General features: G+C 37.8%; 1 protein-coding gene across 1 annotated transcript in view; it reads left to right on the top strand.

Annotated features, from left to right (window-relative positions):
• The window catches only part of LOC121954897 (stromal membrane-associated protein 1-like), a 177,380-nt gene that overhangs the window by 12,373 nt on the left and 138,716 nt on the right, over nucleotides 1-26,291 (top strand). Inside the window, exons 2-4 of the mRNA XM_042502640.1 lie at nucleotides 7,889-8,022; nucleotides 11,273-11,358; nucleotides 16,397-16,472. Of these exons, the coding sequence (XP_042358574.1) occupies nucleotides 7,889-8,022; nucleotides 11,273-11,358; nucleotides 16,397-16,472 (296 nt within the window). The remainder of the gene's footprint in view (nucleotides 1-7,888; nucleotides 8,023-11,272; nucleotides 11,359-16,396; nucleotides 16,473-26,291) is intronic.

Here is a 26,291-nt window from a genome sequence, read left to right on the forward strand (position 1 = left end):
CAAGTACAATCCTGAGCATCACTCGGGGTATCCCACACTTTAATATATTTGTGGCAGCCTGCCAAGATTAAAACATCTGCCACTACAAAGACATTCTCTATTTTTGGAGCTGGACCGTTCATTAGGAGCACTGTTGAAATATTAAGGGTTGACCGATATTGGTTTCTAAGGGATGATACCGATTATTAGTAGTTAATGTGACTGATAACTAATATTTGGAACCGTTATGCGTTTACAATAAAAATGAAAATCTTTCCGTCAGTACTTGGAATTTGGAATATAACAAACTCCGACACAAAACTTTGTTTATATACTTTTAGCAAATGTTTGGTCAAAATTGAGACTGTCAATAACATATGCAGCAAGTTCCCAGCTACTTTTTTATAAAGTCAAGTCAAAATTTAAATAAAAAATGAAAAAATAAAAAATAGGTAATAGAAGTTGAAATTGTGCTATGCTACTCTGGGCACAGATGGAGCAGCAGAAGTTTTGAGGCACATTAAAAGTTAAACTTAACGGTTCTTGCTGGGTCTAAAAGTTTGCATTCAGTCGCAGCAGCTGCTCCTCTCATCTATCGATCTGATCAGCTCTGAACAGATCAATAGATCAATTATCCACCACGCAAGTCACAAGCTACTACTGAGGAAAAAAAGAACTGATGGACCGCCTGGGCTGCGTTCACAGACCCGCAAAAGCCTCTGAATTTAGAGAGGGGACACAGAATGATACAAAGAGACACTATGTATTTAAAAGAAAAAGCGACAGCAACACAGTGAGAAACACCATCAGTTGTATTTATTCGTTCATTTGAAGTCTCAGGGAAGGTAGTTTTAGATTTGGGGTGGGGAGGGATGTTTTTTACACCGGAAAGTATTGATGATGTCTGAAAACAGTAGTTATTGTTTTAGAAAAGGTCAATAGATGGAAACAGCTGATTCAGAATAGCACAGCATCCAAACAGACCAGAACAGTAAGTTAATAGATACAGACCAGTGCAGCAGGTCAGCACTCATAAATCAGAGTGGCTTTTTCCCTCCACAGCCAAGGCTCCGTTTTTAAACAATTGCTATTATATTGCAGCTGCCACAAAAGTTACAGTTAACATTACAACAAGGTGCATGGAACTCAAGCAGAGAAACATGGCTTGTGTTGCTGACCCAAGTATTTTTCAGTTTAGACCCCCTGCTACGACTAATTTAATTGTTATTTTTCAGGCATAACACCAGTGACATTGTTATTTTCTCAAACAACCTAATATGACAGAAACCGTCTTTGGGAAAAGTTAATTTGATGTGTACTTTTAGACTCTAGTTTGCCCGTATCCCATGCACAAACATTGAGAGGTTGAGGTTTATGACCTATACTGCAGCCCACCACCAGGGGGCAATCAAACTGTTTTGACTTCACTTTTGGGGAGCTTTCATGCTGTCATCTTTAAAAGATAAAATCAGATTCGTTTTGGTTTTGAATTGAATTTTGAGTGGCATTAAAAAAGCCTTAAAAAGTCTTTAATCTACCATGCCTTCAACTGCAGGAACCCTGCAGTGTACAAACTTTTTTTTAGAACAACAAAAAGAACATTTTACTACACTGCTAACACAGTGATGCCTAAAGCAATAAAGGAATAACGGAAACCTGACCGCCCACTCTCATGAACCTCCTGAAATGTGGTCGCTGGCAAAAGTTAGGAATAATCAGATTACACTAAGTGACTCAGAGGGCTTGTTGGTCATCATCTACTCACACTGAACTCAGCAGTCTGAGAGCCAAAGAGCATCAGTGCTGGCTGCTCATTATCTCAGAGTGAAGCATGATTGACTGGTTGAAATAGCACAGCACAGTTTAACATGCAAGATGCAGATCATGCTTGTGTCTTTTTACAATATAGCGTACTTTAGAGTATAATTTGTGCAAGGCATTCACTTTTCTAAATACAGTCAGAGCCCGCTAAAGTGCTCCATTGATTTTCTCACAGAAATAGAAGCTCAAATGCAGTGGAGAATGAAAACCCATTGTGAAAACCTACTGTTAGAAAAATGTCAGTGCATGTGGATGATTTCGATTTTCAACCCTTAAACAGGCATCGCAGCCGCATGGTTGACATTTATTTTTGCGATTGAATTGCTTCACTAAAAACCTTGCAAAATCTAGTTTGCCTTTATACAGACTTTTTTATGCAATGCATTTTAGTATTTTGATTATTCTCTAATTCTATTGAATTCTATTTTCATTCCATTAAAGTGACTATTTTTTTTACCATACATTTTATACAGATTTTTTTTTTTTTTTACCAGATTCAGTATTATTTGTATTTATTTTTGTCTGTTTATTTTATTTTTTCTATTGATTTTGTTTGTTCATTTGTTTATTTTATGAATTTACCTTTATTTTCAAATTTCTGTTATATAACATTGGCAACTTGTTTTTCACCATATATTTTGTTTTTTTAACACTAGATTTATTTTTATTTGTATCTATTTAATTTTGTTTATTGTGTGAGGTTACTTTAATTTCGAGATTTCTATTATATGACATGGACTTTTTGCACTTTTTACATGTTTCCATATTGGGAATTTTTTTCTTTTTTTTTCTTCAAAATGTATGCATGTTAACATATTATAGGGCCTATAATGTTGTATAATGTTTTGCAAAGGCATTTCTTAGTGTGACTGTCAAAGTCTTAAGCCACTGCATGCATGCACGTGTGATATGTATGTTACTGTATGTTTGTTTTGGAGGTTGTGTTGAGAAAGGTTATCTAAGAGCACACCAAAGTGAGGTCCAATCCATACCGATAGAGTCCAGCTTACAATGGCTGAGCTGCTTGATTCAGGCTTAACACTCAGTCATCCCTGCCTTAATGCTCCTTTAGGCCGTCTAGCGCATTAGTGCCACTGCATTAACACACTGATGCTCTTACTCGAGACAGGCCAGCCCACTAGACTGCGTGCATCCCCGCTGCCATCTGACCGTCCCTGCCGCAGCACCATTATGTAGCCCGGATCCATAAAAGTTGATCCTTTTGCACTTGCTGTGTTCAAAGTCGCTTTCAATCGTCAAATTGACAGATAGTAAGCTTCATGGTCTGGAGAGGGATAGAGCCAACGATGGTGCTGAGGGACTGTGGCCACTAGCCCATTAAAATGATTTGACTGTCATTCCCGTGCCATCTCCCATTCATCCCCATGGAGATTTGGCAGTGCTGTGGATGTTTTGTGCTGCTTTATATATGATGGATGATGCATTTGGACATCAGATTTCTATAGGAAGCTCTTAACCTGAACTCACTCGAGCAAGATATTTATAAAGCTTCAAAAAGCATGCATGACTGTGTTAAAGGGACAGCCCTCCCCTAAATCAAAATTACATATATTTCCTCTTACCTGTAGTGCTATTTATTGAACTAGATTGTTTTAGTGTGAGTTGCTGAGCGTTGGAGATGTTAACCATGAAGATGTCTGTCGTCTTTTGAATATAAAAAAGATCTTTCACCCACAAACCTTCCAAGATTTTCCTTGAGTCCTGAGATAAATTAATAAATACGGCTTAGAGTGTTTCACGCAGAATTATAGTGTATATGTTCTGGTAACTTTTTCTTTTAAATGCGTGTCCCTTTTTTTTCCTTCTAAATGGGCGTGTGTCCCTTTGTATCATTCTCTAATTTGGAAGTTTTTGCCGGTATGTGAATGCAGCACAGGTAGAAATCTCTAAGAGTTCTTTTTTTCCTCAGCAGCAGTGTAACTCGGGTGTGATATGTCTATCCGTTCAGACCTGATCTGATCAGATGGATGGATAGGAGAAGCAACTGCCGCAAGTAAATGTAAACTTTTAGACCCAACAGAATAAATGTTTAAGTTTAACAATAAATGCTCCTCAGTTTGTCACCGCTCCACATGCACTCTGCACTCCCACATTTTGGTGCTCCTGATTACAGAGCGGTATATATCCAGTGCCAAGAATAGAAAATAGATTTGTGGCTGCAGATGTTTTAATCGTGGCGGGTCACCACAAATAAATAAATGTGTTGGGAAGCGCTGTCTTTTTGAATAGATTCAGTGTCTTTCTGGGCAGACTGTATGTCGTCTCCCTTGAGGACCAGTGCCATATTTCTCAGTGGATGTGCTCTCATCAGCATCAACGAACAGCACCACAATCAATTGACCAATCAGCAGCCCGACTAAAGCGCGATTGAGCTGTGAATGTGCGCACAGACTCTTACAGAGTTTACAAAAGCGAGTTTATCTCAGTGTCAGGATCCTTTTTTCTATTCATGACCATTCAGCTCCAGTCAACAAGCTTCATAAAAAAGCTTTTGAAATTAGATGAGAGGATTGTAGATGGAAAAAACATAAAAGGGGGAAAAATGCTAATAAAGCTAGTTAGTAAGTCGAGCCTGACTTTTTTACTTTCATTTTTTAATTCTTATGTGTGTGTATGTGCAGCACACATACAAATATGTGTATGTATGTACAGTATGTATGTATGTTGTAGTGTTTGTATATTTTGTATGTGTGTATGTTTGTATGAATGTATGCTCATATGTATGTAGTCATTTGGTATTGCACAAAGCAGGATTACTGTTAGGTGTGCAACTTCTAAAATAGAATGCAACAACTTCTCTGAACATTTGTTTATAAAAACCAAAAATAAATACTTTTCACTAATTTTGGTCAAATGGGATTTATTACAAGAAAGAAACACTGGTAAAAAAAAAAATAAGTTAACTTCGAAAAAAAATGGCAGAAAAGGAAATGCACATATGAATATAGTTGAACTACCAGCAAGCTATACTGCAAATGTAGTTAAACAAGTGTAGTTACATGTAATTCACTACATAACATTACATAATGACATCTCCATTATGAAAATTAGCTCATGCAGTCATCTCGCTGGTCTTAGAGTGTGCTCTAGCTACTCTCTATTGAAACACTGATTTGACAATAACATGTGTGATTGGTTGTACCCAAAATACGATTGATTATTTGCTGAGACCCACCCTCCTTTATTACTTTTGCTACATGTGTCAGTCTGTTGCCTCATTGCACAAATTCAGTTTACAGTAATAACGGTGGCAGATTTACCATGCAAAATACATAGTCATTTTTGAAGTAAGGGGTCCTTGATTTCCGACAGAGGTAGACAAAAGCAGGCTCCTCGTTTTTAGCCGGTGACTGACACTTTTATCTGCTGCAAAGAAAACAGCTTGCTAATTAAGCTAGCTTCAGCATAGATAATAGAATACATGTTAAGACAGTCCGTCGTGGAAGAGATTGATAGTGTTGCACTTGACATGAAAGTGACAGTGATACTGTACTTCAGCCAAGAATGAAAAAACAAAAAGTAAAAAAAAGAAGAAAAAGAACACAGTGCGTGTGACCGCTTGGCAAGACTGAGTGCTAAGGATAGGGAACACAGGCCAAATATACTTGTACTTTTGCTCTTGTGTCTTTGGTTTTTGGAAAAGTTAAAATGCAGAGTATCGCCCTGTGCTTTGGCTTGTGGAGGAATCTACACTACCACCCTGCTAGGCCTAGTTACGGTTTGCTAACCTATTATTGGACAGTTGCCATTCAGGATAACAGTCGACTTTAGGGTCTTTGGTATTTTATGTTGGCGAGGTAAAGGTCTTAGCGTTCTGCTGCAGGACTCAACAGAAACTTGAGACCCTGCTTCAGATTGACCCATATGGGGCAGTTGCCTGTGGGATATTTCAAAATTTCCATCCCTCCTCTTAACAGACATCGCACGATCGCGTGTCAGCAGGAATCAAAGTCTTGTCTGCATCTGCCTGAAGGTTCTTCACTCATTCTGGTTCTGTGTAGTAAACTCGTGGCCTTGTTTCTTCTTCTCTGGCAAAGCTTTTTATGTAACCCCATGTTTGGTTATTTTTGCCGTGGCCTCTCTCTAGCAAGCAAAGCTCCAAAATCCTGCTTGGACTCTTCCCAAATTGAGTTGGTTTCACTTTGGTGCCATGACGATTTGTACTGAGCTCGGATAGAATGGATTTAGATCTGCATTTCACCCTTTCGTCATACCTCTTGCAACAAATAATGTGGCAATTTTCTTGTTATTATTCTGTTTTTTTAAGGATTAGGCTTTATGAATTTAAAAATTCTATGACCCCAAGCTAACGAAGGGTTTAGGAAACAATTTATTAATGACAAGCTGCTATTATTGAACTAAAAGGTCTGTTTTTGTAGTACCTTTCATATTTAGAAATTGGTTTTTAATTGTAGTGACATTTAACTCAAGGTTTAATAACTAAAAAAAGTAAATAAAAGTACATGAAATATAGCCTTTAAAGACCAGTTTTGGTGCAATCTTAATCTTTTGCATTAAAAAAAAAATCAGCTTTCTAAATTGGAGTTGACTAAATGCTGTAGCATTATAGACACAACTTATACATTTAATATGAAAAAATAAAGCTAAATCTGCACATTTTTTTGTGCTTCAAAATGACTAATAACTGAACTGTGCTTTTATATAGAAGAATATTTTGTAAACCACAGGAACTGCAATCAAATGAAACCTATAAATAATACAAACCTTACTTTGCTCTTTTGTAAAATCCCATTAACATGTATCGAAGGGATTAGGGATATTACTTCCAGAGCAATTTTGATAAGAATGTCTTCAAAATGTCTCAGGATAACCTAAAGTTGAAGTGTGTACGTTCTGAAATACTAAACTAGGGGTTTTTCAAGTGAGACAATTTCACCAAAGTAAGTGAAGGCTTTGAATGTTTGTGCTGTTTGGATTTTATCTTTTCTTATTAACTTCTTGAGTTTCTGTTCAACTCTGATAGTGTACTGTACCTGCGTGCTACTGCACTTTCCACAAATCCCCTGTCAGTCAAACAGTTTGTCCGAAGTGTGACTCCTGAGCTCGACTTTCTGTAGATGGGACTGTTTTCTTTATTTTATTTTGAGGACATCACTGCTCATATTGACTACAGAACTCTCACTGTATTTGTTTCTAAAAAAAAAAAGTTACCAGAACCTAGAAAAGCTTTCATTGTTCAGTTACAAACTTGGTATTCAAAAAACTGTTCTTGGCAAATTCACACTTGGAAATGAGAGTAACCTTTGATTTTTTTAAAAGTACATTTTTAATGGACTGTGTTGAGTGAAGAGGTTCAGAGAGAATAGCGGTCTCTCGTTTGCTTTTTCATCTCACAGCCAAATTTAATTAATCACTTCCTGCTCTTTTATCATTTTCACATTTTAGATTTGAATTGAAAGACTGAATCTATATTGTCTACAAATGTCAGGGATGGTATCCTCCTCCATGCAGCAGTGCTACTGAGTCAACTGATAACACAGTACGCAGGTTTCCATGACAGATTTTTGCAAAACATAAGCGATATTTTCAAAATGTCAATAAAACACAATGGCGGGATGACTGCATTCCCATTGAGTGATGTTATGTGACTTTTCCTCTGATGATAACATTCCAGTAACCATGGCGATGGATGTTCAAAATATTAGCAGCTTTATTTCTATTGCAGCCACTAAACTCGCCATCATTATTTCCAATGGAAGGCGATGTAGGCATTTTAAGCGAGCAACAATATAAAGGTAAGCCCCTTTCAGTGGGAGCGACCACGTATGAGGGATTTCTGGAAGGTGATAGTCCACAATTTCACAGAGAAATTGGATTCAAAACTTCCAGGTGATCCACTCAACTTTTGAAAAGTTATGTGGTGCAATAACACCTCTTGTAGCTCCTGCTGCATCATGCTCGAAGGAGCCAGGTCTACAGACAAGCACACGGCCATAGTATCATGTGACCTAGAAAAGCCAAAAAAGTGTTTCCATCGCACTTTTGTGGAATATGGCTTTTCAAATTGTCTGAAATACCCCTTCATTCTCTTTCTTTCCCTTTTCAGGTCCTCGATGGGCATCATGGAACCTTGGGGTGTTCATGTGTATCCGCTGTGCTGGCATCCACCGCAACCTGGGTGTCCACATCTCCAGAGTCAAATCTGTCAATCTGGACCAGTGGACACCTGAGCAGATCCAGGTATACACGACATAAACAGGGACACAACTTTCTCGCACAGAACCACTCACACCAGCATGGAAATACTGAACACGGATATTAGAGGAAAAACCCACCAAAAATTACATTTCTTACTGCTTGTTGTTACTCAGATTGGATTTGTGAGTTTGAATTGGTTTTTGTGATTTATGTCTGTGGTTCTGATCAGAACAATTTTGACTGAGTCTCTTCTAGTCCTGACCAGTAACTCCCAACAACAACAATCAGATGTTCCCACTTTAATAGTTCCAAACATGATTTACGTATTACATTCTAAAATTGGGACAGTCAACAAGCCAAGTGGCACAAACAATGAAAAAAAAAATAATAAAAAAAAGCATTTGGAGATAAAGGTCAACAAATTATCAGATAATTATTGTTTGCTTTGTGCAAGTTGGCCTTTGAAAAATCACTGGAGTAGCACAGTGTAATTTCAGTTGAACCAAACTGACCCAAATTGCTTCCAGCATTGGACCCTTTCCTCTCAGACTCATAGTCAAACTGAAACACACACAAGTCGTACACAGACTGCTGCAGAACTCTTTCGTAATAACAGTAAATTTAATGTCCAAAATATAGTTACGACTTGATTAGGGCTGCAACTAACGATTATTTTGATAATCGATTAATCGGTAGATTATTTTTTTGATTAATCGATTAATCGGATTTATAAAATGAATAAAAATAGAAATTCTAATGAAATAAGGAATTTTTTCTGCCATTACTTTGCTCAAAAATAGATTATCATTGACAACAGTGCAAAAAGTGCATAAACAGGCGATTGCTTGAAGATCCCTGAGCTGTCAAAATAATATTAAATAGTAGTACTGTATTTCCACATTTATAAGCACAAATTCCTCTCATTTATGAAGTCGTGCAAGCTCCCGCACAGCCGACAGCACGGTCCTGTAAATGTTTCAAAATAAAATGCCTTGTGTCAGCAACTGATGGGATTCTGTCTACAGAGACGCTGTCAGAGGGCTTTTGTTTTGAAAGGGAAGCAGGGAAGTTGGAGTAAAAAAGCCGTCTTTGTATTTCCCCATCTCTGTGACAGAGAGAGACTTTTAAACTGCAGTAAAAAGTGGTATAGAGTCAATATAATCTTTAAAACACCATCTTCACTGTCTATTTCTGCTGACAAACGTGCTCACACGTAAAAAATGGGCGAACCACCGTTTCTCGAGATGTGCTGCCGCTGACACGCAGCTTAGAGATGCTCCTGACAAACGCTGTTAGAGAAACAGAGAGTAATAATTGCGCAATACAACAAATCGATAACTTTATTCATTACCAACACATTTAATAATCAATTATAATCAATTTTATCGATTCGTTGTTGCAGCCCTAGCCTTGACGAAGCCTCATCTCACCTGTGCATTCATTATCTGTCCCGGAATTGCAATTATTCCACAAACTTCACTTTACATTTTTGAACTTTACATTTATGAAAAGCAGAAAACTCTTAATTATTGTCATATATATGATATATATATGAATATTAATTTTTTTTTTCAAATGCAGAAATAACACCATGAACGTGGCAGCCTGTTTTTAGTTGTTATGAAAAACTGTTTCTAAGAGAGAACATGTCCCTCATAGGGTTAAATAAACAAGTAGTCTCTATAAGGTGGCACACACACAGTAATGTCTGTGTACACACACGCACACACACACACACACACACACACATACACACACACACACACACACACACACACACACACACACACACTCACTCACTAAGAAATGCAGTATTTCTATTTAGTATTCATTCCGTGTGTACTTCCACATACACAGTGGATTGATATGCATACCTGCTCACATGTAAAACACACACCCTTGCTTGGGGAATATAGAGAACATAATTAGTCTTGTGTATAAGTGTGTTTTGTGGGAAACTAGCATGTCACATTGATTCAATTACACGCATTAAATCTGTAGAGCTGGTGTGTGTGTATGCGTGTGTGTGCGCGTGTGTCCGTGAAAATCACCTGAGCATGCCTGTAATTTATTCAATCATCCACTTGTTAATATATCCAATTGTTGGGTGTGTGTATGTGAGCACAATGTTAAAGGTGCATGTGTGTTTCTTCAAGGCCGTGCCTATCCATCAGCTGAGTGTGAGTCAAAAGGGTCTCACTGTGAATGTTAATCACTGTTTTCAATGACTAATTAATTCTGGATGGCTGATTATTCTGACTCCATCTCCTCCACTTCTCCTATCATCACCCCATTTATCACCCTCCTCTTAATTTAGCCCTGACACATACGGCCAGCGTGTCTCTCACTCTGTGTGTTGGCATGTGTGTGAGCGTGCACGGGAAGGAGTCAGCGGGCAAATTGAGTGGAATGCAAATGTGATGAATCAAAGAACTCTTGTTCTTAAAGGCACTTTGCTAGAGAACTGAGCAGATCGATGCTTCGAAGCGTTATTCATAATGTTGACATTCAAATTCTAAATCAGCATTCAAATGCTGCACAGCTGTATTTATTTGTTTATTTTTGCGCATTTCCATTCATCTTATTTTCAAAGAAAATACAGACACGACCAGTTTAAATTTTTATATTTGCAAGACTTCTGGTCAGAAACTTCCGGGCTAACTCATTTTTTGCCCTAGCAACTAACACAACAACACTTAGGACATGGCCCAAGTACATGACCTAAATATATAATATATATCTGTATACATATATATATATTTTTTTCTGTGACATTGTTTAGAATATAAAGTATATAATTATAAATATGGCTTTCTGGACATTTTCCCCCTTTTTTTGGGATAATTTTCTGATGCATTTAACATTTGATTCCAGTGGTGGCTGTGTAGGATGTTGGATGGACTTGTGTAATCCAGACATTTGTTGCAACTTGAGAACACTGTAAAAAGCCAAAAGTAAAAATTAATTAAAAAAAAGATTTGCGACATGCACCTTTAACCAAGCAGCCTGACAGCACCATAAATGACATTTATTCAGTAAAGAAAGTTGGTTCATAACTAATTTGATCTGATAAATCACTTTATTCAAATTGAGGATTTTGTTTTGATTTTTTTTTATTTAGAGTGATGGCATCATAAAATGTGATGACAGATATTCAAGCTTCATTCGAATACCTCAATAGAAGCTTGGAATGAAAAAAAAAAAGAAACAACATTTGGTACAGCGCTACCATTTCTAAATTGCTGGTATTAACGCCACGTATTTTTCTTTCTGTCTTCTTCTCTTCTTGCAGAGTATGGTGGACATGGGCAACACCAGGGCCAGACAGCTGTATGAAGCCCACCTACCAGAGAGCTTCAGACGGCCACAGACAGACCAGTATCCTTCTCCTGAAAGCGTTCTGTGTGTCGGTCTCCGACTGTCTTATTATTGCTCCCAGCATTCATCTAAACTAGGGCTGGGTGGAATCAAATATTCTAACTTTCTGTTTTTTTTTTCCGACATTATTTATGTTTTCAAAATATAATCATTTGACATGGGAATCCATGTATACCTTAATTAACACAGACGCCTACCCACACCCTCCCACCCAGGTTTACACACATAACCAAAATAGGAATAATAACATAAAATGAAATTAATTAAAATTAAATTATAGTAAAAATAAAATAAAATAAAAATAAAAAAAATAAATACATTGAGATAACCAGACCAATCTTAGGCGATGCATGTTCAGTACATAAGTGAACCAATTCATATATGACAGCTACATATCATCATTCATATGACAAGGTTTTAAAATAGCTAAGGAAAGATGTTTTCATTAAACCTCTGGTGTGACCCACCTACAGTGTACCTGACCTTCTCTATTATTGACATCACCTCTTCAATCCAATGTTTAAAACGTGGTGGATTTTTTTGCCTCCGGTAAAGCAAAATAATTTAAATAAATATATATTTTTAAATAATGTGCAATGATAATGGTATATGGTATAATTCTCACTGATTTACCGGTTGACTCCAAACCAGGAGGATGGAGATGGATGACAGGTTAACAAGTGAGACACATTTTGCCATCCGATGCACCCTACCTGACTTCGCTCCTGCAGTGGGCGCTTTTGCTGTGTCAAGGTAGAAATTACATTCTAAAATCTAACTGGTCAAAATCCAAACTTCAGCATCGTCTGCACTTTTCCGATCATATTCCTGCAGCAAATTAGAAGTGACAGGCTCTGCTACTTCAGCATCATTCCACACATTTAATCAGGACACCTCTAGCAGTGTCTGTGTGCACAACGGTGAAACAGCGGTATCCAGTTTGCCCTTTTCCACGATACAGACAAGACAGCTGTGTGGTTAACACAGCAGCATATGTTCATATTTCCACCAGCAGACTGAAATAAATAATCTCCCTGTTTGAAATGCTGCTCTAATACCCTATCTTGTATCTGGCAGGCCCATTTGTGCGGGTGGTCATCATTCTTCTTCACTCTTTTGAAGTCCATTAGTCGTTCTGACAGCAGCGCCGCTGGCTGAAAACAGCAGATAACAGACCCTGGATTAGAGGAGCTACCGCCTGAACGTGTGCGAGCGTTTTTTTGTGTGTGCCTCCGTCTGCATACTTCCACATCACTTTGGCCCGGCTATTTACTGTGCTATGCATGTAAAATGACAAAATGGAATCTGATTCCCCCGCCGTATTTGCTGTTTTGTTTCAACTCTCACAGCATTGTGTATGTGTGTGTTAAACAATATTCCTCCTACGCTTCACACCAGTGTGTACTCCTTCATGTTGTTTTGGGTGTATTTGCATTTGTAGAGTAACACTTGACTATTGCTGATTTTTAATGGTTAACAGGAGTGTTTTGTTTCTGAAAATTAATACAGTAATTAGCATTATTCTAACTATACCCTCTTAATAAAGCCAAATTGTTTCTCAAAGAATTTCTATAGGTAACCTCTATATCATATATCATATAACATATATATCACAACCATGCAAGTGTTTGTATGATCAGAAAAAAAATGGAAAAGTCATGGAATTGCCAAATAGCAATTTCCAAGGCCAGCAAAAGTTTGGGAAAACTAGTTTTGGAAATATGTGCTTAAAGTTTTGGAAAAGTTATGGAATTTTGTTAAATTTTTTGTTACCCAAACCTGTAGTAATAGTAATATCTGGCTATGATAAATGGAAATTATTGTCGATTTACATGGGTTTGGAAGGCATGTTTCTTTTAAAAATAGCCCAAAATATTAAAGAAAAAAAATGACCAAAAATAAAAACATTTTTTATTGTGTGATGCAACACAAGAAAAGTGAGAGACATGACAGGGACGACAATGTGTGTGAGAAAAAAAGACAAGACCTATTAATTGAAACGGGTAAAAACAAATAGGTACATTGCGTTGTGTGTTGAGGGTGTTGAAAGGCAATTTTGCAGTGTGTGTGTGTATGTGTGTATGTTGGAAGTAACTGGGATGGCTGACAGGGAAAGCATATCAAAATATAGAGAATAAACTAAATATATATTATAAATATATGTATGAAAAAAGGGGAGTAATAAAATGTTATATATATATATATATATATATATATATATATATATATATATATATATATATATATATATATATATATACAGAAAAGCCAAAATTCTTAAGAGAAAGAATTTTTTTTTTATGTAAAAGAAAACAGGCATGTTTTTTTTTTAAAAAATCACCAAAACATTTTTTAGGCAAAAAAAAGTTTTAAAGAAGGAAAAAAAAGGCATTTGTGGGTTTGGGAGGCATGCTTTCTTTAAATCGGCAGCAAAATAAATGCAAATTTAACCTTTTAAAGTTGTTGTGGCCTCCTCTAAAGCCAAAATAAAAAACATAAGTCCCTCCCCAATGCTTGAAAGTTATTTGACATGCCTCCACTTTTTTCCCCCTGCCCCCTCCCCTCTCATAAATAACAAACATTCCCTAAATTATATTTAAATATTTAGTTCTAATCCTGTTCTGAACTCATTTTTATTTAAAATAATATATATTTTAAAAAGCTATTATTTACTGATGAAAAAGAGTAGAGTATTAGTGGTTGTTTAAGAGAATGTACAGTCTTAAGAATTTGCCTCATAGTCATGGAAAAATTGTGGAAATTTATGGTTGAAAATGTCTGTGAACCCTGAATAACTGACATCAGTAAGTCTGTGTTGGGTTTAGTGGAAAGAATATGATGAACATTAAATATGGCATCAGTGCATCTTCCAGTGTGGAAATGTCCTTATCGCAGGTGTAACCGCCTGACTCAGCATTCATTGTTATTGCCGCTGCATGCCAGAATTTTTATTTCTTTTTCGGCCCATCGGTGTGGCAGCTGTTAACTGCAGCTCCTCAAAAGAGATAATAAAACATATCAGCAGCTCTAATGTGTTTTCAGTTCAGGTCTTCCTGTTTATGGCCGATATATTGTTGCTCACTTACACAGTATGATAGATAGTCCAGCTGTATGGCATCCATCTCCTCAGAGCTGGACAGCACTAACTGGACTGGATATAATGTATGGCAAAGGTCAGTGTGGGCCCATATATCAGTCTATCTGCTCCATTAAAAGGAGTGTCATTGCTGTACCATCAGTCTCCATCTGAATTTCCATTGTGGTCATGTTTACAAAGCCACCATTTCTTTTTTAGCACACATTTATCCCCTGTTGTTAGATCTGCTCTGCTGTTTCTCGTCTTCAGTAAGTGCTGTGTTTGAGATGCAGCTCCAGCAGCCTGCCTCCCCCCATCTCTCTCATAGCTCGACTCGTGCGGGTGGTCATCATTTTTCAATCTTTTGAAGACTATTACCCGATCCGACAGAAGCGTTGCTGCTGAAATACGGAGATAAGACAGTCGGGATTAGCGCCTATGGAGTGCTTGGGTGAAATGGCAGCGTATGTTTGGGAGCGTGTGAGTGGGAGTTTGTGTGTATGTGTGTGTGTGTTTGAGGTCGAGTGTGCACGCGCTTGCACATCTATTATAGGGTTTTGACAGTGGCAGGGATTTTAATGCAAACACCATGGCCACCCATAATTCCTGTTGTTAGCGAATGCATTTTTTTTCAATCAATTTAACAGAACAATATCAGTCATGTCACTGATGCCATTTTGCAAGGAGATATGATCAGCGTCTGCATGCAGTGTCTTCCATCAGGGGTCCCACTAATGATGACGATTTGAGAGAAGCGTTCTACACAGAGAAAATTATAGAGTTTGAAACAAGTCTGAGAAAAGCGAGGAATATCAGGGTATTTCACAAACAGGGTTTTTTTTAAAAAAATGGCTTGTGCATTATTTTTTGCGCTTTATTCTTTTATGCTATGAGGGCATCCCAAAGTCTTTTTGGATTTCAATCCTTTGCAGACTGGTTTGGTTTCTTTGAAAAAATGTAAGGAGAAGGCATTAAGAAACTTAAGAAGACATTGTCCAAAAAATATCAAAATATTAGTAAAAGGTACAAGAAAACTACCTGAAAAAAAAATCTAGAAAATTGTCTTGAAAAAGTGATGAAGTAAAAAATATTTGTAATAATTAAAATCTATGTTTCTGGATAATTTTCCAATACTCCTCCTTTTTTAAAAGTTTTTTTTTTTTTTTTTAAAACCCTTTTCACAATTTGCCAAGTTGGAAATTCCCTTTTTTCCAATGATTTTGAAAGAAATTGCACCTATTTGCTTGGGTTTCAAAGGGTTAAATTGTCTGAATGAAGCACAAGTAAACTGATGTAAATCAAGGTTATAAAGGGTTAACACTTGTGAATTATATCAAACTTTGATTTTCGTCATCAAAGATCAAGGTCACTGACCTCATAAAACATGTTTTTGGCCATAACTGAATAATTCATGCGTCAGTTATGACAAAATGTCACACAAATGTTTGGTTTCCATATGTTTGTCTGTCCTGTTCTCATGAAAGCAATATCTCAAGATGGCCTTGACGTAATTTCCTAAAATTTGGCACAAACGTCTTCCTGGATTTGATAATAAATTGATTCAAATTTCGTGGTCAAACATCAAGGTCTCACCTCACAAATCCTGTTTTTGGCCATAACTCAAGAATTCATTCACTAATGATGACAAAACGTCACACAAATTCTAATTGTAGTCTTTAATAAACAGCTGATGCAGATTATCTTTACCTATATTTTGAATCTCATCCAGGGATTCAAATTGGCAACCTCCTCATCACAATTCTTTTGCCCTAATGCCTGCAGCATTTCACAACCATAAAGTCAGGAAAGAAAAAGTTGGAGACTATGTTCTTTTTCCCCACTATTTCTTAGAATTAGTGTGTTGATGATTTAAGCATGTGCTGTATGTTTATGTTGCGTGTGTACATAATGGATACATGGATATGTTTGTGCAGTATTTCAGCCCTTAATGCTACCCTTTAGAGCAGTGGAGGTCTTCATCCGGGACAAGTACGAGAGGAAAAAGTACTACAACAAGGAGGCCCTGGCTGCAGCTCCAGTGAGTATCATCACTTCTTTTGAGTTTTCGCCTGTCAGTCCATGTTACTGTTACAAAGCTGCCATGTTTAGAGGCCATTTCATGAATGCGTGCATCAGTTGCTCTTTGTTGCATATATTTGATGTGAGGCTGTTTGATGCCAGTGTCTGAAGACAGAAGCCAACTTTACATCTTACTTATGTGTTCCTTTCTTTTTGAAAGTCTCTCACCAACTAAAAACAGAGCAAAAATCTGCATTCACATGCTTTTATTCAAGAAGATTTCATATTAATGATCAAATATGACTGATTTCCCATCTTTTGCAGATAATGGCAAGAAACTGAAAATGAATGCTAAAAAGCCAGAAACTGCATCAAAGCATGTGTGCATGGTGTTTGGCTGCTGTTGTGTTAAAAGTTCAAAAGTGCTTCTTATCACATTTGGCATCCTTTGCTTACACAAGACATTTAAATTGGTTTCAGCACCGACTTGTCTGTGCCAAGGCCTTATGGCTGGCTCCCAGTATCCTTCATCATCAAGCCTGTAAAGTTTGTATTTTTACAGTCGCTGACCTTCTCTGCACTCATATCTATCACGCTGGTAATGTTTTCGAAGCTTACATGTGTGGAAAGGCAGCGAAATCTCTTTTAACCCCGACTTCAGCCCCAAACAGTGCAGTCTTATTGGATCTGATAGCGATAGAGAGTTGGTGCACACGGTGGAGAATAACCTTTGAGAAACACTGTTATCTTCTGATTCAGGTCTTTATCAGCGAGGAGAGACGCCTGTGTCTGTGTTTGTGTGTGTCAGTGTCAAAAGTGAACCTTCTTTTGTGTGGATAATGGGAGATTGTGTAGGTGTGTATGTGGGTGGGCGGATGCACATCTCCTTGTCTTGTTCCCAGAGAGATTATCTGTGTGAGGTGTGTGTTTTTGAGTGTTTCAGCGAGTGGGCTGCTTCTATACGGAGAGTTATGCAAGGCGGTGTGAATGCTCAGCAAAATATGTGTGTGAAGCAGTCTGTGTGTGTGTGTGTGTGTGTGTGTGTGTGTGTTTGTGTGTGTGTGTGTGTGTGTGTGTGTGTGTGTGTGTGTGTGTGTGCGTGTGTGTGCGTGCTCCTGTGTTCCCCACAAATATTACACTCCTTTTTCCACTCTAACAAACACTGAAATGAGTCACCTCCCTCGCAAATTGACTCAGCTGTCCTAACTGTGCTACTTGTAAAGTAGAGCTGAATAATTTTAGTTCAAATAAGCTTTTTTTGTTTTTAAATAACACCTTAACACCTAATAATTCAAAGATTATTTAGAGAAATAATTCTGGTTGAGCTGGAAACTGAAATCCATAAAGATAATGTACTTTTTACGACCAAGTATTATCCGAGTAAAATGTGCATGTCCATTCTCGTGCTGTAGGAAAATCCTCGTTTTGGTAGCTGAGCTCATGATCAAAAATATTCTGAAGCTCAATCCTGAGATTGTTCTGTTACAGTTTCCACAACTGCTATTTTTTCACATTTCTTAAGGTCCTCCATGTTTTTTTCTTTGTTTTTTTTTTTTTTTGAACTGCAAACACAAAGCCCAGTGTTCAAACTACCTTCACAAAACAGGCAAAATCAAACAATCACACCAAAACAGTTTATATCTCTGCTCAATATCAAACAGTGTTTTCAGATCATACACACAGCAGTTGGAATAAAAACACTTCTCAGCAGTCAGTACACACTGCATCAAAATACAGGAAACACACTCTTCACAGATGTAGCTCCAGCAGTGATGTGTCCAGACTTTTTTTTTTGTTGGGGTAGTGGGGCAGCGACTTATGCAGGGATGGCATGACGTGTAAGCGCTGCTGTGGGCACATGTGTCAGCAAACCTTTATTTGCCATTTTTTTTATAGTGTAGTTTAAAAGTAGACCTACCAATCACAGCACAACAGTGTGTCACCACACAAATGTAAAATAAAGCTTCCATTCCTGATTAAAGAATTTGTTCTTCCAAAAGTAAATAGTACAAAAGCAAGAATGTGTATACTATATTTGCCATTGTTTATTCCTTAAGTTACACTAGAGACAAATCTATTGTGTTCACATCATGCCTCTTTTGCTTCTGGGATGCACAGTCTCTATTGAAATTTCACAGTTACTAAGCTAGTAACGGAAAATCTTTGGTTATGTCGAGAAAGACACATTTTTTTCTTGTCTTTTCAATTATTATTATTATTTTTTAAGACAAAATCAAATGATACAGAGGGTTGTCAATTCCTTAAGAAAACCATGTTTGCTTGAGAGTTTCAGTTTTTAGTTATTAACTAACTGCTGCTGTGTAAATGTGCTGGCAATAGTTACCATTATAGCAGGAAAAGCAGACAATGATTTTTTTTCAACCTCTACAGCTGAAGAGCTTGTTAACAATGTACTGTAAGTCTCAATGTAAATATCTACTGTTAAAAGGGGTAATCACTTGACACAATACTCTCTATCAAATTGCGGTTTCGATCATTAATTGGTGAGCCCTGATGTAAGGTGTCAAAGTTTTACACACAGACACACACACACACACACACACACACACACACACACACTTAAATCAAATATTGTACAGTAATATGAACAATGAAATGAATGAAGCCCAGTGGCAGATATTTCTATCCAGGCACACACTCCACTCAAACTAGCATGACTACAAACAGAAAGGAGGGTTCACACAAACTGAAAAGCATTTTTTTTTTAAGTTGCAGAAATATGAAAACACTTTCAAACATTAACACTAAATGCGTTACATTAATGCTCAATGTCTTGTTCACAGCAGTCTCTCTCTGGCTCATCCTTACTTCATCTTTATGTTTCTTTCTCTCATTCTCTCTTCTCTTGTTTCCCCTCATTCTCTTATTTCTGTTTCTCAGTTTGTCTTTTTCTTTCTCCCTCTCGCCTTCTGCCTCACTCTCTCTGTTTTCTCTGCTTTTCTCTGAAGCATTGCCAGCAGCCAGACTGTGATCTAGGATCTGTTTCTGCCACCCACACAGACGGCTCGGCTTTTATATGCAAATCAATTATTAAAAACAACTCATTATCACTTTAAGCAGTTTGGTGCAGATGGAGAAAGAAGAGGAGAGAGCGGGCTACTGTAACCCTTAGCTATGGTTTGTGTGTGTGTGTTGGAATGAGAAAGAGGAATTTGTTGGCTTGTTGGCTTATAGAAAAATAGTTTGGGTCTCTTCATGCCTCTTCACTGTAATTACATCATCCTACTGTACTACAGTTGTTTACCAATTTATTTAAGTGATATATGGATAGATCGATAGATAGATAGATAGATAGATGGATAAAATGACGGCACACTAACACAAACTTCAGTGGGAATTTGATCATTTTGAGTTACTCTAAGCATCTTTTTCTTCATTATGTTCTGTAAAAGTGTAAAAATACACTTTGTATCACCCATATATGGGTAATGACTTTTGCCAATAATCGATACGAATGTATCGATTATTGGCAAATAATTGAATAGAGGATACGCTCAGCGTTAATAATTTAATATGATAGAGAAGTATAGAATTGGAGTAAAAGGATGCAGTATTTCTTGAAGAAATTATAATTTCTGTACCGGTTGTCCAGGAAAAAGGCATTAACTGCAAACCAAACTGATGCTGTTGAGACATTTTCGACTGCTTTCCATGTGTTTAACCTGGACTGCCATCATGGGTGCTACTGTTTGGCTGAGTAACAAGCTGTAACACTTTCTGACCACATAATTTAGTTGTATGAATTACACTGACTATTGAAAACTGACAAGTACTGTGAGATGGCAACTGCTCAATCAAATTCTTCATCAGTTGGTATATGTTTACTGCCACATATAGATGAAAGTTTGCTGTCACTTTACTTAAGCATTCTGGCTTCCTGTTTTGAAATAAACACTTGTGAGAAAATTGGGTCACTCGCTAAAAGCAAGGCTTTGATTAAATAAGCCAAATGAGCCAACTTTTGTAACTTTTGGTAGACATCCACAAGTTGTAGTCAACAACTTGATTACTTTGATTTTCAGTGTATTTTGCCAAGATTCTCTTGAGTGCAACCAGCTGTAATCACAACACATATTACACGTATTATCACCTTATAAACATCAGAAATGTTATTTACACATCAAGCAGACACAAAGTGTTATCATCCATTGGAGCTGTGTTTCGGTTACCCTGACCAGGCTGTTCTTATTCACAGTTTAAATTCATACCTATGAAAAGTGATGCCCTATTATTCATATATAAACCATGTAAGCATGAGCCAGGAGGCTGCGATCATGTAACCTATGTACTGCAGGCTGTGCTCCATCGTATCATGGTAACAAATGAGGCAGTCAGCTAACATATAAAGAGCGAGAAAGTCTGCATACAAACGTGGTCTGAGTATTAGATGGTAAAACAAACACAGGACTTTGACTCAGGAGACTGAAGTTTGTGTCTTGTGTGAAACCAAAAGTCAGCAATGAATTACTGTAAGTTTTGTACTTAATGAAAGTTAATTATGAAATGGGATAACCCAATTGCCCAACCTTGAGTCTTTCCTTAAACCATAGCTAACCAGTAGGGGTGTTAATTTGTACAAATCCAACACTTCAAACTTATATATACACTAGAACTTCCAGTCCATGTCTGCATAAGGTTTTTGAATGCCATATATTTGATTTTAAGATACATATTTAAATTTTATAAAATGCCCAAACACAGTATGTCGGCCTTCATCGGAGGAGGACTTGGAATCATTTGAATCTTTTGAGTACTGACACCAAAACAATGCCTTTTTTAAGGCACTTTCTCCACAGATTTCTGAAAAAATAAATAAAAACGAGGCTCTTTAGCTGCGAAATGCTCCACTATGTTCACAAGTTAGTCACTAATGTGTGTACCTGCTGTTTGTTGCTGAGCAGATAGTGTCCATCAAAGCCTTTTGCTGAAAACAGCTGCCTGCTGCTGCTGGAAAGACTGTTGATGACTGAACCAAAACAGTGAATTATTTGGGCCATGAAACCAAAATAATGGAACATCATTATGAAGGACTCCTTTCACATTACTCATACAACCCTTTTTCCAACAACTTGGACGGGTTCTGTTCCAGTTCTCACACCTTGTATTGTTCGGTTTGAACATTTTCAACCACAAATGAATTGGTTTGGAACCTGAAAAATTGGTTTCCAGCTTTCCAAACTGTGACAACATTTATTCATTCATTCATTTTCTGTAACTGACTGTCCTCACACAGGTTGCGGGGGGGCCACATATAGACAGACAACAGACAGACTGGTGTGCTCATAGTCACACCTAAGGGCAATTTAGAGTCATTGATCAACCTAACCTGCATGTCTTTGGAATGTGGGAGGAAGCAGGAGACCCTGGAGAGAACCCACTCGGAGAACAGAAGACTGAACAGACCGAACCCCGTTCCAACACGTCATGCTTGTTTTTTGGAGGAAAACAAATATCTGTAATAAAAAGACAGATCTAGGTACTACTGTTTACTTCCGTTGTACATGGTGCACGCCCTGTGTTGATGAAGTACCCTTGATTATGTCGCTTCTTCTCTGTTTGAAACGTTGACTGATTTGCTTGATAGTACCAAGGTTCCAAGAATCCTGAACAATCAGATCAAGAACCAGTCCCAATTTGGTTGAAATGTGGCGAAAGTCATTTGACCCAAGTGGGGTTGTATAACAACAAAAGCCCTTAGTGTATTTATCACTGCAAGGGTGTGTTGCGTGCCAATCCAAATTATAGTTTGTATTTCTTCTTTGAAAAGTTTGAAAAGTCTGCCAACAAAAACATGTTTCTACTCGCCAGATAGAATTTTAAAACAGGCATTGTTTTGGTATCAGTACTCAAAAAAGATTCAAATGATACCAAGTCCTCTTCCAATGATGCTCCACATACTGTGTTAGTTTTGTATCATCAAACCAAATATATGGCATTCAAAATGACTTATGCAGACATGGACTGCGAGTTCTGGTGTATATATAAGTTTGAAGTGCTGGATTAGTAATTGTGTGTGTGTGAGACTAATGGAGAAAAAGGTAGAAAGAGGACAGAGTTGTTTTTGTAATGGACAGCTTGCAGTACTTTTAGTGGGGTACATGAGTACATCCACTCCATTCCCATTGCAGAATGAGCTCATTGTTCTGCCATGAGTGAATTAGTTGCTGTGTGTGTATGTGTGTGTGTCAGTATTAGGAACACACATTATTTCAATGTTAGTGGAATCAACAAGACATCACAGTGCATCTTGCAAACCCTCTGTGATGAGCCCAGTGATTGGCCTAAAAATGTCACAAGAGAGCAGCACAGTCACCCCGGAGGAAGACTTTGCCTTTTCTTCAACCTTATTTGCCTGCGTTAGTCATACGGATGTCCTGACTGCTGTGTCCGCAGTGCTTGCCAATGTCTCATGTGTTCCTACAGCCAGCTGTGGCAGCCTGCTTAACTTCTGCCATCCGCTGACACTAAGCATAGGCTCACAGAGCTGCTAGCAAAAGTTCAGTACAGATTTTTTGTCACTTTATCTTGTAACTTTGCTTTTGATTATTCATGTATAGTTTTTTTTTCAGCAGCATCTAAAAATTGTTAGCATTGTACATCCAAACCACGGATATGTTACATTTGCATGTTATCATGTCCCATATATGTTGAAACTTTATTTCAGCAATGCTGTGGTTAACGGGGGGTGAGGATCATGCAAAAAATATACAAAAAACAGTTCATATTTTGACTTAAAATACCCAGTTTTGGAGGCATAATCCCTGCTGGAAAAGCTAAGATGTCTTGTTAAAAAAAAACAACAACAACTGCTTTTCGTGCTGTCCATGCCGGAATGCCCGCAGATTCAATTCCAACCTCAGCACAGGCAATGGCTCCTATAAAAACGCCCACATTTGAAGGCTAAAAGCCACTGGAATAAGCCGCAGGTCATTAAAAAATACCAACACTTGCTTCTGAGGAAGCTGCTGGAGAAACGGCAATGAATAACTAAATCACAACAGATTTTGCTTTTAGCTGGTATTGAACAGTGGTCTTTAGTCATCTGCAGCGTGGTGGGCATTATATGTCACAGCTTATCTTGCAAACTGGACCGTTCACCCGAATATTTTGTGTGTAGACTGTATCCTAAAGGATCTCTTGTGATGTTATGTGATTTCTCCTCTTCATTATTTCGAATTGAAGGCAATGTAGGTGTGTTATGGGTGTGATAATGGAAAGGAAAGCCCCTTATACGTTGGAGCGGCTACATAAGAGGGATTTCTGGGAGGCAGTTTCTCAGAGGAATTGTGGATTTAAAACTTTCTGATGATCTGCTCAACTTTTGAAGAGTTATGTGATGAAATAACATCTCTCATAGCGCCTGCTGCATCACACTCGAGGGAGCCATTTCCTTCGTCATGTGACCTGTAAAAGCAAACAAAAAGTTGTTATTGCAGTTTTGCAAAATATGGCTTTTCTAAATTGTCTGAAATACCACCCCAGGCAAGTGTAAAAACTTTTTTGTGATAAATGGGAGCTTATATGAAAATCGTGTGTTTCCATTAGGCATATTTTATATTCACAGTTTAAGTTTTCGCAATATGAGGGTTAATGGAAACCCGCCTACTATACCATACTCTTGTATATATTCTAATATATAATATTATTCTATTACTAATTTTGTTGTCTGTGTGCACAAATATGCAAATAAAGAAAAGCAGAACTCTATTCTGCTACCAGAAAGTGGAGCAGGGTCCTCTATAACGGATGCATTTGGGATTGAAAGCAAACTTTTGATATCTACCGCAGCAACGTCACAAAACACAGCTCAAGGTCATTCAGTTGATATTCTTTTAGAGTGCTGCGGAATTATATTACCGTTTTAAACCATCCCTCAGCCTCCATAACTCCTGCTTTATTAGTCTCTGTGTAACTATTCCACTTAACTTTAGCGAGTGTCCTCTGTAAGAGTACAAATGAAGCCGTTAAAGGTCTACCCAGCGGACAAGTTTCAGTTAAGATGTTAAGCATCTCTCTGTCTCACTATCAGTAGTCGCCACAGCAGATAGCCAGACACTTCCATCTCTGAGTCCTAATATCTATTCAACCTCTGTTCACCCTCTTTCACCCGCTGCGCTCCACTCCTCTCGTTATCTATCCACCCTTTATCATCCTGCCCCCCCACTCCCTCTGTATTCCTTTCACTCCTCTCTCGCACCCTCCAGCCTCCTTTCTCTTTATCTTCATCATCAGCCCATATGTGCCTGTTTAGTGCTGTGTCGACATCTCCAGCAGCATCAAAGTCGGAAGAGGAGGAAGTTTTGAGAGAAAGAAAGAAAGAAAGAAAGAAAGAAAAAAAACCCTAAAAGACATCAACAGAATAAGTAGGGGGCTAGAAAATGAATTCACATCTCTTCTGCGCTGCTTTCACCACCACAGGCAACGAGAGCAAGCGCTCGTTTGATGCCTTAACAGTGGAGGAGGGAGGGAGAGGGGTGGAAATGGAGAAAGATGAAAAATGGAGAAAAACATTCCTCTGTTCTGCCCTCAGAAAGACACAGTCAGTGTTAGTTTCCAGCCCGAGGTGGTGCGGAGAGCAAAGGAGGAGGGGAAGGAAGGCAGGGAGGAAGGAGAGGAGGTGGGTTGATGTTAATGATGTAACCTCTTTCATTTTTCTCCGGCTGCTTCCGACGGTTAGATGCTAAGGAGTGCTGCTCGCTGTGTTTTTTCAGCAGTCCAAAATGGGACTATCGAACAGTCCCGCTACAGATTTGCATTCCCTTCACTTCGTTTAAGATCCAAATGTTGCATGGTGTGTGCAGTGATGAAACACACTGCTAGAACAACATGTTCTCACTCCCAGCTTGTCAAAGACGGCAGTTTGGTCAGTTGCTTCAAACTCTGCGCTCAAGGTCTCTCTCAAGTGTCAGTTTTGGATGCTCAGGGAAGGCAGGGGCAGAGGAAATGTCGGTTTCGTCACCAAACCTACTTTAGGTTTGGGCAAAACAACCACTTGGCGGTTTAGATAAAAGAGCAATCAATAAATCAATCATTTATTTGTCACATGAATTTATACAATGTACAACTCCAGTGAATTGCAACCACATCAGCTCCTTCAACTTGTGCACTGCAAATTTAGAGCACTCATCTCAAAATCACTGTGGACACTTGTGGATATTTTTCTGAGAGGGGTTTTTAACAACTTTGCTGTTGTGCATACTTTCAGCTTTACCTTTGAATCAAAACAATGGCTTATCTGTTTACAACCTGCCTGAAAGCTGGACTTTACACATTTGTCTACCCATTAAAAATATTTGTCTCTACATTCCAAGAGGTCAACAATTTCTCTGAAAAGTACAACGTTACTTTAAATGATACAACAGAGAAAGTTAAAACCTAAGTTGTAATTAAATGGCAATTTTGCCCTTTTTTGGAAAAATGTTTTGCAGAGATTTGTTTTTATTAACAGATGCTAAAAAATTACAGTGTGATTGCAGTTCCAAAACTGTGTCAGGTTTCCATTCGTGCATTTTAAAATATTATTTTAAGAAGCAAAAGTAAAAGAACAAAGATACAAAATAAAAAGAAGCAAAACAAAACAAAAACATTTTGTCTATTTTTAAGTATCTAAAATATGGCAATGTCAGTAGATGAAACTGGTACTGCTGGTATCTTGTTTTTCATTATTGAGTTGAATTATTGTCTTTTCCATATTTTGTGTGGAATTCTATTTTGTGAAATATAATTAAAACCATTTAAGGCTGTTAAATTACTATTCCATAACTTTCCCTTTAGACTATTGACTTTTCAGTGCTCACCTCCGTAATAAAACTGCAAA

Source organism: Plectropomus leopardus, chromosome 15 (assembly GCF_008729295.1).
Source record: "Plectropomus leopardus isolate mb chromosome 15, YSFRI_Pleo_2.0, whole genome shotgun sequence".
Taxonomy (NCBI): domain Eukaryota; kingdom Metazoa; phylum Chordata; class Actinopteri; order Perciformes; family Serranidae; genus Plectropomus; species Plectropomus leopardus.